We start from the raw sequence: 14,389 nt of genomic DNA on the forward strand, positions 1-14,389 counted from the left end.
CCTATATTATTGAACAAGCGACAACAGTATCATTGTATCCTATATTATTGAACAAGCGACAACAGTATCATTGTATACTATATTATTGAACAAGCAACAACAGTATCATTGTATCCTATATTATTGAACAAGCAACACCAGTATCATTGTATCCTATATTATTGAACAAGCAACAACAGTATCATTGTATCCTATATCATTGAACAAGCAACAACAGTATCATTGTATTCTATCTATAATACTAAAATTACAAAGGTCCAATTTGTCAGCCGTCATCACGTAAAAACGACGAATCAAAGAATTCAACTTTATATACAACTAATATAGTACAAAGGTGTAGATTAAAAATTACACCACTCCAGGCCCTTTTGTTTTCCACATAATTAATATCGCCAATAATTAGGAAGTTCCGGGTCGAGTCCGATACCGATACCAATAGTATAATCACCTGTTACCTATTACCTTATCTGTATGTTCCGCATCTGACAGGCGCACCACCAAACGGTGTATTCAGGATTAATATGCTATATAAACGGGTCATAATCACAGGGTTGACACTACTAAATTGTCAAATTGTTACCTATTGTAGTATTTTAATCCGTAAGACTTTCTAAGATAACAATACAAATACTAAAAATCTGGACTAAAAATAAGTTTCAATTTGTTAGCGGGCATGACGTAAAACAGCGAATCAAAGAATTCAACTTTATTTATAACTAATATAGGAAAATGCTGTTGATTAAAAAATACTCCATTCCAGGACCTTTTGTTTTCCAAATAATTAATATTACCAATAATTGATCAGTTCCAGTTCGACGGGTTCAAACAGAAAGATTTGAAAGCAGAGAAAATTGTGTATCTTATAATCGGCATGACTACTAATACTAAGATAAGGCTTGCGCATAGTTATATACTTTAATTCAGTCACGGACCCGCGATATCACGGGTGTGTTCTAGTATTATTGAACATTAGCAACAACAGTATCATTGTATCCTATATTAGTGAACAAGCAACAACAGTATCATTGTACCCTATATTAGTGAACAAGCAACAACAGTATGATGTATCCTATATTAGTGAACAAGCAACAACAGTATCATTGTATCCTATATTAGTGAACAAGCAACAACAGTATCATTGTATCCTATATTAGTGAACAAGCAACAACAGTATGATGTACATTGTATCCTATATTAGTGAACAAGCAACAACAGTATCATTGTATCCTATATTAGCGAACAAGCAACAACAGTATCATTGTATCCTATATTATTGAACAAGTGAACAACAGTATAATTGTATCCTATATTATTGAACAAGCAACAACAGTATCATTGTATCCTATATTATTGAACAAGCAACAACAGTATCATTGTATCCTACATCATTGACCAAGTAACAACAGTATCATTGTATTCTATATCATTGAACAAGCAACAACAGTATCATTGTATCCTATATTAGTGAACAAGCAACAACAGTATCATTGTACCCTATATTAGTGAACAAGCAACAACAGTATGATGTATCCTATATTAGTGAACAAGCAACAACAGTATCATTGTATCCTATATTAGTGAACAAGCAACAACAGTATCATTGTATCCTATATTAGTGAACAAGCAACAACAGTATGATGTATCCTATATTAGTGAACAAGCAACAACAGTATCATTGTATCCTATATTAGTGAACAAGCAACAACAGTATCATAGTATCCTATATTAGTGAACAAGCAACAACAGTATCATTGTATCCTATATTATTGAACAAGCGACAACAGTATCATTGTATTCTATATCATTGAACAAGCAACAACAGTATCATTGTATCCTATATTATTGAACAAGCGACAACAGTATCATTGTATCCTATATTATTGAACAAGCAACAACAGTATCATTGTATCCTATATTATTGAACAAGCAACACCAGTATCATTGTATCCTATATTATTGAACAAGCGACAACAGTATCATTGTATCCTATATTATTGAACAAGCAACACCAGTATCATTGTATCCTATATTATTGAACAAGCAACACCAGTATCATTGTATCTTATATTATTGAACAAGCAACAACAGTATCATTGTATCCTATATTATTGAACAAGCAACACCAGTATCATTGTATCCTATATTATTGAACAAGCAACAACAGTATCATTGTATCCTATATTATTGAACAAGCAACAACAGTATCATTGTATCCTATATTATTGAACAAGCAACAACAGTATCATTGTATCCAATATTATTGAACAAACTATCAAATAAAATCAATTGATAAACATCATAAATTAAACTGAGACAATAGTCTGTGTCATATAATATTGTGATAGTAAACTGAAACAATAGTCTGTGTCATATAATATGGTGATGATACACTGAGACAATAGTCTGTGTCATATAATATGGTGATAATTCACTGAGACAATAGTCTGTGTCATATAATATGGTGATGATACACTGAGACAATAGTCTGTGTCATATAAAATGGTGATGATACACTGAGACAATAGTCTGTGTCATATAATATGGTGATAATACACTGAGACAATAGTCTGTGTCATATAATATGGTGATAATACACTGAGACAATAGCCTGTGTCATATAATATGGTGATAATACACTGAGACAATAGTCTGTGTCATATAATATGGTGATGATACACTGAGACAATAGTCTGTGTCATATAATATGGTGATGATACACTGAGACAATAGTCTGTGTCATATAATATGGTGATAATTCACTGAGACAATAGTCTGTGTCATATAATATGGTGATAATACACTGAGACAATAGCCTGTGTCATATAATATGGTGATAATACACTGAGACAATAGCCTGTGTCATATAATATGGTGATAATACACTGAGACAATAGCCTGTGTCATATAATATGGTGATAATACACTGAGACAATAGCCTGTGTCATATAATATGGTGATGATACACTGAGACAATAGCCTGTGTCATATAATATGGTGATGATACACTGAGACAATAGTCTGTGTCATATAATATGGTGATGATACACTGAGACAATAGTCTGTGTCATATAATATGGTGATGATACACTGAGACAATAGTCTGTGTCATATAATATTGTGATAGTAAACTGAGACAATAGTCTGTGTCATATAATATGGTGATAATACACTGATTAATTATTGGTATAATGCAAATAAACTGTGAACAGCTGTCAATATAAAGGAATAATTATAATGATTTATAGTCATTTATACTTCCATTAGAGACTAAATAAAAATCTTCATTGTCAATATTTCAAGAAAAATTAATAATCATGTCTTTTCTAGGAATAGGATTGTCTTGTAAAAGTCTGTGTCATCTGTTTAGAGTCAAAAGTTGCTGTAATGCACTTGTTTTAATCTCAAATTATTGATGTTATTGTCATGTCAAAGGTTTATGCCTATTGGGCTGTTAATTGGAATAAAACATTCTTAATTGAACAACTTTAATATTGTGTTTAAAAACAATGAAAGTATTCCACCTGCACTATATACTAGGATATAACATTGATAATTTATTCCAAAGAAAAGGGCCAGGCCATTGAAATTATAATATATAATATGTCTAGGTTAGTCTAAAGAAAGGTATATACTATTAATTTAGAGCAAGGACAAGAATTGGTATTTACCATCATGCTACAATGAAGTTCTTTTTGAGTCTGGTTATAAATACAATTCTTTAAATGCTCTTAAAACTTATTGGTACCTCAAGATTGACCTTACATCGGTGTCATTTACGCTCATCAAAAAAGATCATCGAGCGATCTTAAGTTTTGTTGGTCATTGTACTGAGGCATTATTGTTTTCTGCACATCTATGATGTCTTTTTCAGGGCTCTTTATAGCTTGCTGTTAAGTGTGAGCCTAGGCTTCGTGTTGAAGGTCGTCCCATAACCTTTAATGGTTTACTTTTATTAATTGTTACTTGGATGTAGAGTTGTCTCCTTTGGCACTCATCACATCTTCCTATGTCTACTTGTAGTTTCTTACACATTTATGTAATTGACTTATTTCTCAAAATGAACTAAAAATTGATTGCTAAAGTACTAACCATGTATTTTTGCCGAGCGACATGACCATGAAAACCTTGACATAATGTCTTTCCCAGTACCATGTAATACTACAGTCCAATCAATAGAACTACTGTCTGTTTTAACTAAACCCTTATTAAATTCTAAACCTTTTCCAAGAAGTATAAATATCACTATTTGCCATGCAAGTTTTTGTCCATCAAAATCAGTTTCAAGATCTAAATATATAACTTTATTATTTTCTTCTTTTGTTTACAAAGAAAAAACACAGATTCAACTCTATCATTATAAATTATCCCATGTAACAGTTAATAATCACATTCTAACTGAAATGTGAATTACTTATTCATAAAATAGCATTTTGTAACCGGAAAATGAAAATCCCAAGAGAAAACTCCAAATAAACAGAAAACTATTGCATTCCATGTATAATTTATATTATTTGATAAAGACCATGATTTATTTGTTTATTGTATATATATATAACTTAATCAGCTGTCATAAACTATATTGGCGGTGTAATTAGGTTTGGACAACAAGCTACTGAATTATTTTAAACCTGATGTCTAAGAAAAGAATCTGAACAGGATAAAAACCTGTTATATTTCTGGCTTTCTAAGGATGTTAAATTCCAGAAGGTTTGAAAGACACTGAAAATTGTCTGGTAAAACAATGTTTTCACTATATCACATTGCCATTTTAGAAGTGGGATAAATTAGGGATCAACACAATTGGAAAGAAAGTTTGTCTGTAGGACACAATGTCAAGCTTGAACAAATTTGTTTCTTTAGTGAACTGTGAAATCGGATAAAAACCATCGCTTTGCATAAAATCTTTTTTTTTTAACATAAATTTGCATTAAATCAGTTACAAGTTAACATGTGAACTTATTTTTTTTGGTTTGACTACTGTCACCCTAACCGAAAACTTTAGCCTGAAAATGCACTCAGGTGACAACCTGTCACATTTCTGTGTTCAGTGTTCAATACAAAAAGAAGTACTTGATAGTTACAGTTTATACCAATGAAATCCAGCAGGTAAACTGAACCTTTTGTACAAAAATGTTGTAAAAATGTAACCTGGACATAATTTGAGTCCATCTGTTTTTACTAATTTTCCTTAAAAAATAGTGTTCACAAGCACTCCTTCTTTCATTAAACTATAAGATCAATGAAAACATATATCATTTCCAGAGAAATAGTGACACAACAAAGTGTTGTTACTATATATAGCTGTTTGCTACATGACAAATACCGTAAACAAAAAACAGAATTTTGAAAGAAACCTTAACCACAAAATGTATTTGATAGTTGTTTGTGTCAGAATACTGACATGTAAATGAAAACCAAGTTACCTGATGACATGACTGGTACTGTAGGAAAGTCTTGTTGTCTTACTTCCTTTTATATTGTTTGTATCATTCCATCAATACAATGAAGGAGATAAAATTTAAATTCCAGTGCATCAGAGATTGTTTTTTGATAGAGGATGACAGTGACAGTGCAAGTGTTGCTTCCGTTCCATACATCAATTTTGAATTGTTTTTTATGTATGAGTTACAATGGTTAACCCGAGGTCAATCGGCTTAGACGTTGAACAATATCTGATTCCCTTCTAACTGAGATATAATAACATATATATAAGCATTCCAGCATAGGAAATTTCCGGGAGGTGCATTTTTTTGAAAGTTATTTATAGTTCTTATAAGAGGCATTATCGCTATTTTGTGCATTTTTCTTTTGATCTTTTTTTTGTAATAATTTTCATATCGTGCTTCTCGCTTGAGATGGAAAAATTATCGCTAGAAACTAAGGAGGCCACGTGGCGTTGCTAACGAAATTGACATGAAATTGACAATGTCCTCATAGGTAAAATAGCGATAAACAGATTATCATCGGTCATCTCAACTTGATTGCTTTTCTCACTTTCGCTGTACCAGCTCAAGCGAGAAAATCAATCTCGTTGAGATGATCAGCGATAATCTATAAATATGAGTAAATATAGATGAATGTACACTCTGATCACTTTCACCTATGTTTTACCTAAATATAATATTGATTGATTGATTGGTGTTAAACACCACTTTCAGCACTATTGTGTTAATTCATGACAGTCAGATTTGATTGGTGGAGGAAGCCACTGTACCAGGAGAGAACCACAACCTGAAGTAGGAAACCTTACAAACCTCAGGTCAATAAAGGTCAAGTCAAGAGACCATGATTTTTCTTTATCTTCATTATCCAAAATGGCATGCAAATCTTGTTTATAAGGATGAGGGGCCAAAAACAACACCAAGTATCATTACTATTGTGAAAGGTTTGAATGCACAGACAAACAACATGATTCCTAATAATGTCAAAATTTCTAAAAGAGCAAAACAGAGTTCCAATTTTTTAAATATCAAAAACAAAGATACTTATTAAAGATATTAGACTATATATAAAGAATATTAAAAGGCAAGAAAAAATAACAAAACTTACAAATTTGACTGTATACAAATGTAATTTTGCAGTCACATCACTACTAGAATCTAATGTAAACCACTTTGATTAAGGTAAAGGATGTATTTCAATGGAGCAATTTTAATATCAGGAGTTTATAGTGTGCCTCCTTGCCTCTTCTTGAAATCATGTATGCAAAGCCTTATAATTTTCTAATATCTTGCTAATTCTTATTTTACAATTATTTCTGTTGTACAAAACATGTTGTCTTTCCTTTTCGCACCTCTGTAAGCCAATCAAAGTTATTCAATCGTCAAATGAACATAATCTTTTTTTAAGTTAAAATTTTGGCTATCGGAAAATGATTAAGAAAAAGAGGCATACGTATACAAATTCTACAAAAAATTCTGTTAAATAATCTGAAAAGTGTAAATAAAGTAAAAAGTTGAAAGTTATTACTAATTATAAAACAATAATCACAATATAGCTGATATTGGCTGTTTAGTTATTTACAGCAAGACATATTCTATGAAACAAAATTTTCCAGTACAATCGGTCCATTCTTTTTTTTTTCATTGATGACAGCTGTCAACAGCTTTAAGTATTTTTAACAAAGGCAGCTGCAGAATCAAATGTTTTCAAGAGGAAATCATGTAAAATCCTGAATAAATATATTTCACCTGATTAATTTTGATTTGATAGGGTTTTAGATAGCTTTGCAGCAACCTGAATGGACTTGAATCACTTGTATCAAAACATGTATTAAGATAAGATATTTTCACAGTTATTTAAACAAAAACTCTAGGTTTGTTTTCCTATGAAATTACTCCCTTCCTTTTCAAAAGACATATATATCCTGTATGTCATTGTCTTTGTCAAATTAAACAACCAAATAGACTATTAACCAAACCTTCTATCAAGTCTATGACTATAGACTTGTAATATATAAATTACTTCCAGACAAGCAGAAATAATTGAAAGTGTTTATGTCCTAAACAAAACAAGGGAAAAACCATTTTGCAACTTCATTTATGGAAAAAATAACTGATTTATCACAACCAAATTCATCTGTGATAAGATGTCAACCAAAAAAGAGCTGTAATATTCATTTTAGCTGGCAGAGGAAAGTTAATAAAAGACTTGGTCAAAACAAAAAGTGATTGACCAGATCTTAATTGACCATCAGCAGACGACAGGTTCAGCTTGTACACTACATAATTACCATATTTATGTAATGTCAATGTCTGGGTTATGGTTTACTCCTGTAGTATTGATAGATAAAACCTAATCTATAGAATGTTAAAAAGGAACTGAAACTTAATAGGGGTCCAATATGGGGAGGGTGATCTGATCCTGAATCTCGTAATTGTTTTGTCAGAATCCTGTATCCCACTTATCATTGTCATTATGGGGCTTGTCATTTCACCGGTCCTAACAGACTTTGTTTCTCATTTTCACGTGTCACGCTTAAAAAAAGTTGACACTTAGAACAGAGGGCATGATGAAACATTTATTTTAAGTAACTGCATGCAGTAATGACCTAGAATACAAGAAGTGTCAGTCCGTTTAACAGCTCTGTATTTAAACTTCAATAAACTAGCTACACACAGGCTTGAAGACAACCCCATCAAACAGTTTATCAAAAGTATTCTTTACAGCCATTGATTTAGACTCTTTTAAATGTTGGGAGTTCCATTATGAAATTGGTGTCAATTTATATTGCAAACAACTTTTTTATTTTATTCACTATGATTGCATGTCTCAGAGTCAATCAATGTTTTTTGGCGTATTTTCATATATATGACAATTGATCTCACTTTTTATTTGACAATTTTAGCTGAATATTTTAACCTGTTTCTGGTGGTAAACAACCAATCCCCTAATCTTATTAACTTGCTATTTTTATTTGTTTTGATCTGTCACTACAAGATGCCAATTAGAATGTCTTGTTTAACTTCTTCATTCAGTAAATTGAGAAATCCTTATGTCAATACCACCTCCAAATTCATACTTAAAAAAAAGTACAAGTACCTCATGTCCATAAAAACTAACATTAAATGACAAATATCATAAACAAATAAAATCTACTAGTATATAATGGTCTGAAGTACAATCATTGACAATTGTAAAAATATTGACATCACTTTAACGTTTGTATGATGATTTTATTTACATTTTACCACAAAATCAATGGTTGCAAACACAAGTACACTTTTCATTTGTAGGGTTTTTTTTCTGCTACATTAAGCAATCAATTTTTTCAGACGACAAGCTGCCAGATTTCTTAATGTCTTTATAAATGAGTTATATCGATATACAAAACTAATAAAGGGCTTTACTTATATCCTTGGAAACTTCTCAGAAACATAATAACATTATACAAGTGCAAAACAAGACAAAGATTTCTAATTTTTAACTTGAACTACATTCTTTATCATGTGAATCAATTCTGCATAAAAAACTGTTGATAAAAAGGCAAACAAAAGCTGAACTTTTGTAATAAGAATATGCTGATTCTAATTTTCACTCATTTTTAAAACTAACTTTTCTGCGCCATCGGCCTTGAAAAGGATTAAACCATAAATTGGCCTTGAAAAGGATTTGCCACATTTTTTTTCCTCACAAAATCACAGGAATCTTTTCTTCAAATATCTGTTTCATTCTAATGAGTATCTGATAAATTTACACAAATATGTAACATACAATCATATTATCTTTCATTCTCTGTTAAATACAGTCTAGGGAAATTAACTTAGAACTGCAAAAATTGCAGGCTTTGTCAAATAAATCGGAAATCTATACCTTTAAATTTCATGTACATTTCATATTATTTCAAATCAAGATTACTGAAGCAACAGCACTTAATAAATTATATTAAACAGCACCTTCCAGTTGACTAGGCTTGACTGAAAATTGTCTTAGCAATCATTTTAAAGACGTCATTAAAGCATTCTGCCATTGTTTGTCAATTAGTGTTGATGATAAGCTTGAAACACTCGATCAATAGACAACACAATCAGGACAAAGGGATGTAACTTAACAGTTTCAATTTAGATGAAAATTGGGCTCTTATGAATCATAATGAAGATTAAGGGTACATGATAAAGAGACAGCAAACTAAAGAAAAAAAAAGAAAAAAAATACTATGATTAAATTTAAAAGACAGTCTTGAACTTCTCAAGAGTCCATCTTTACATGTCAAAAAGAACAAATTTTTAGTTGAACAAAATCCAAAATACCTGCTAAGTCTCAATAAAAAAATACCTGCCATTTAAGTCTCGCAATCAAAAAATTGTACAGGACTTGTTTACAACACTTTTTATAATGGAAAATTCATTTTATTTTTGGGGATTGAACATAAGCAGAATAACGCCCAAAATGTACATCAACAATACATACATAGTCAGTGTCATCTAAGATACAGTAGTTTTATGACAATATGTTTTATCTATCTAGAATAAAGTAAATAAGCTGTTGACACAGAGATATGTCTCCCCTGTGTGTGTATGAATTGATTGTTGAAATTTATTCTGTCTAGGGACAGACTGAAAGGAAGGTCATACAAATAAAAAATCAAGTTAAGACAGCTATACTTTTTTAAGTGACATAATACTTTAAAATTCCCTAATTATCAGAGGAAAAATTTCAGCCTGCAGTAAATTGCTCCCCACATTCTTAAATTGCTGTAACTTTATTTCACAATTGTCAATTAAGTATATTTATTTACAACCATTTGTTTACTATTTACATTGTATTTCATGGAGGGTCATAAAATATATGATGTTATTAAATAACACTGAATCACTGAAGTTAACATTAAGCCAAGCAGACAAATATAATAAATTGTCATGATAAAGCTACTGTATCTAACATGACACTATAAAGAGAAATAATGTTTCAAGGCTTATTTGGCCACCTTTAAATAATTGGCTGAAAATAAAAATAACAAGTTGAACTGAAGGCTACTGTCCTCTCATGAAACTTCAGATATATTTATTCTATTTTGACTGTAAACAGGAAGTTAAATGTGAAAACACATCAAATGAAACAACACCAAATATCTTTTTACAGGACCTGTCCTGTCAGTCCTGTGTTGATTTTTGAAACTGAATATAATGTTGACAAAAAATCTAAGAGACTCTTGCCTAAAATAATCAAAATACTTTCCAAGAAAGAAAGAAGCTATCACCAATTTCCTATTTTAGATAATTACTGATTCAGAAGAATCTTAACACCAGAAAACTAATTGTTATGGAGTCTGAAATTTTTGCAGAAAACACAGTATCAGTACTAGTGCTACAAACATGTCTACAGACATTTTTATTATGTGTTTATATGTAATGTATCTCCTTTATCACATAATATATATAAGAAGATGTGGTATAAGTGCCAATTTGTAAAAGTAAACCATTATTGGTCAAAGTACAGTCTTCAACACAGAGCCTTGGCTCACAACAAACAGCAAGCTATAATGGACCCCAAAAATGACCAGTGTTTAACCATTTAAACAGGACAACCAACCATATAATCTATATAAAAAATAAACCAGAAATACTGAGAAACCTCAACTGAGTATAAATGAAATAAAGTTGAACAACATTTTCCTGAACCAGACTGTAACACTACCGTAGTCAATGATTGATTGACCCAGAAGTTTTTGCTGGCTTCTTAACGTAATTATAAGCAGTGAAAATTTGTATTGATATTTATATTAATGCTTCTATAATAAGGGTTATACATAATGTTACAACATTTCAACAAAGGCTTAAACCGGATTGCATATATGTAGATGTTTGTCTGTAAATACAAGTACACATTTATCTCCTCTAAATAATCCAGCATCTGTTTTAAAATATTCTTATGCAGTAATTGTTTATCTCTCTTTGTTTTGTCTACTAAAAATATGGTGTTGGGTGTAAGATATTTGGTAGTTTGTTGAATGGAACTTGTCAAAACTCAAAGCAGATTGGAGATTTTAGAGCAATTGGTCAATTGTTGGAGACCAATTCTATTCACTAGATATCTTTTTTGGTGACCACAAGTTGTGAGGTTGTTCTTCAGGGAAAACATCAATGTAAATTTAACACGTATAACTTTACTATAACTGACAAACACTATGACATAACTAGCATGCAGCATTGGGCATGGACTTGATCCTCCTGTATAGAAGTGACATATCGTTTTTTTTCTGTATCTTTCTCCACTACCATAAATGAACAATCATATAATTATTTATAATTATTTCAGTGCCAAAAGCAAGTCATTCTGGATTAACTTCCAAGTAGAGTTCATTGAAGACCAAAACTCTTGAAGCCAATGCAAACACATAAAACATTTAAGAAGTATAAAAACAAAAAAAACATGAACAAAATTATCCTCATTATCTGAGTTCAACTTTGTCTTAGAGGTGCAATTAAACATGTTAAACAATTGTAACATGTAAAAGGACCTTTCGGGTGGATTTCATCCTTAGGATGTGGGTTTGAGGGCCTGTGGGATCAATAAGTAGAAACTATTGACCAAGTGATACATATGTACTATACTATACCTGGAGGTTTCTCTTTACCAAAAGGCCACATGGTATAAAATCTACAAGATGTTCAATCTGCAAAAGAAGGAAATTGTATTGTATTTTTCAAATTTTACAATGTCAATATGTTTCAGTTAATTTATAACTTCTAACAAGGAGTACAAAATTTATAATGAAAAATCATATGTTTACCAAGTCATTTGATCAAAATAATAAATCAAAACAAATATTTCTTTCGCATATTCCCCACATCTTTTTTTACATAAGGATATATGTTTGCTTGTATAAATATATATATATGAACAATATATTGTATTTCAAGCTTTGTATCTAACATCATTTTAAAGACCATCATATCTAGGTGTGTGGTTACTTGAAATGATACTCTACATAGTATTTCAAGTGTATTAATTTTTGGTACTTTTTAAAGTAAAATGGGCTGATAAAGTTAAGAAATTTAGCACAATACCATATAATACATTTTTTTTTTCTTTTTTCATACACTGTTGACATGGTTATTTGTACATAAACATTCCTGAACATACTTTAGTATCTCAACTACTGACATAAACACGATTTATAAATAAATATCTTTAAATTGTTTAATGCAATACTTCCTTAACTTCAGTTAAAATAAACAGAAGAAACTTAAGACATAAAAACTTTTCCTATTTTTGAAACATGGACTGTTTGCACCAAATTTAAAACTGAATCAAATATATTGCACTATTCAATGAAGTTTCAGTTTATCTATAGGTTAAATCAATAAACTTTATAATGCTTATCATCTTACAGGAAGCCACAAGATCTGTAACTATAAAAGTACTTAAAATAAACCATTGTAATTTACTTCCTCATTCCGTGTTTAATTTCTACCTAAGTATTTTATCTACAGGCCACTGCTAGTTGTTTTAAACAGCAACAATGAATACAGATTAAGCAAAGTGCTTCAATACAAAATCACCCTTAGTGGAGTGGAGAGATTCTCCTTAAAACAGTGTGATTGTGCATGATAAATAAGCATGTTTGAATAATTGCTTAAATTTCTTTACAGTTTTAGGAGTAAAAGTTAATCACATAAAATCACCAGCATTCACCTAATACTTTTCTCAGGAAAAGTGATTTTTTTCTTAATCATCATGCATATTTGCATGCTGTACATGTAAAATGTTTTCTGTAAGATTTTATCATTATCTTACAGTGTGATTAGCTGGTTTAGCTAATCCAGGATATATCTAATATAATTTTTACATTTTTAAATAAAATTATGATGAATAAAAGAAGAAAAATGAGATCAAAATAAGAAACAAGATAAACCCCACATTAGGAGTCATGCATGTGCTTCTTTAAGGCAAAAACCTTGGCAGTGGTGGCAAGTGTGGCCACATTTGTTGCTTTTTATAATGTTTTGTGTTACTGTAAATTCATAAATGAGATATTGAAAGAATGGACAAAAATGATAGATTAATAATTGCGATTTCTGTAAATTTTGCAAGCAGATATACAATCAATGTATCTGACATCACAATGCATGTGTTATTATTGTTATCTCAGCCATCATTGGCATTAATAAAAATATTGATTTTTTTTTTTAATTTACAGTAGCTTCTTGTTTAAGTCATTTGGGAAATTTCGTTCATATCTTTTAATTTATTCAAAACTAGGCTAATTATAATTTAGAGCTTTCATACTGTATACACATCCACATCTGTTTATTGTTGATGTTTTCCTCTTAATTTTTTTCATTTTTTAGTGTTGCTTGGATTGTTGTCTCATATTTTTAATCTTTAGAAACGACCAATTCCCTTCCAGTTTGAAGTGTCCATTACTTCAAACCAAACCAAAATTCTGGACCTTTTTTTAGTGGCATGATCTTATTTCAGGACATATTATACTTTCCCCAATAAATTAATTTTGTGCCATCAATATTTACATATAAATATATATATATACATGTGAAAAACCTCAAAGCAAACAATATGTTCCATTTTTTCCATACAAACATCATATGTTATGTATATCAAATTGATAGGTCACTAAAATCAAAGCAAACATTCATTCAGGCCACAATCATTTCAACCAATAATGACCATATCAAACAAAACAAACGATCTACATTTGATCAGTCTCCACTAGTGATAACTACAATTTTTCCTTATTTATCCCGACAATTTGATCGAACAATACACCAGGGATTACCTATATATATAGTGTTTAGCAATATCTGCTACAAACAAGTGATTAATTTATCCTAGGAACAATCAATGAATCAATCACACATATTAACCACTTACCTTCAAACTGTTGCCTTCATCTTAACATCCTGAAAAAGACAAATGTTTGTCATCA

General features: G+C 30.5%; 1 protein-coding gene across 5 annotated transcripts in view; it reads right to left on the reverse strand.

Annotated features, from left to right (window-relative positions):
- Positions 1 to 14,389, reverse strand: part of LOC143073125 (phospholipid-transporting ATPase ID-like) — a 68,186-nt gene that overhangs the window by 38,758 nt on the left and 15,039 nt on the right. For all 5 annotated transcript variants that reach the window (XM_076248452.1, XM_076248448.1, XM_076248450.1 and 2 more), the window contains exons 2-3: positions 14,335 to 14,363; positions 12,059 to 12,115 (exon numbers count right to left, since the gene is read on the reverse strand). In XM_076248452.1, coding sequence (XP_076104567.1) covers positions 12,059 to 12,089 — 31 coding nt within the window. In that variant the 5' untranslated portion in view covers positions 12,090 to 12,115; positions 14,335 to 14,363. The remainder of the gene's footprint in view (positions 1 to 12,058; positions 12,116 to 14,334; positions 14,364 to 14,389) is intronic.

Source organism: Mytilus galloprovincialis, chromosome 4 (assembly GCF_965363235.1).
Source record: "Mytilus galloprovincialis chromosome 4, xbMytGall1.hap1.1, whole genome shotgun sequence".
In the NCBI taxonomy this organism is placed as follows: domain Eukaryota; kingdom Metazoa; phylum Mollusca; class Bivalvia; order Mytilida; family Mytilidae; genus Mytilus; species Mytilus galloprovincialis.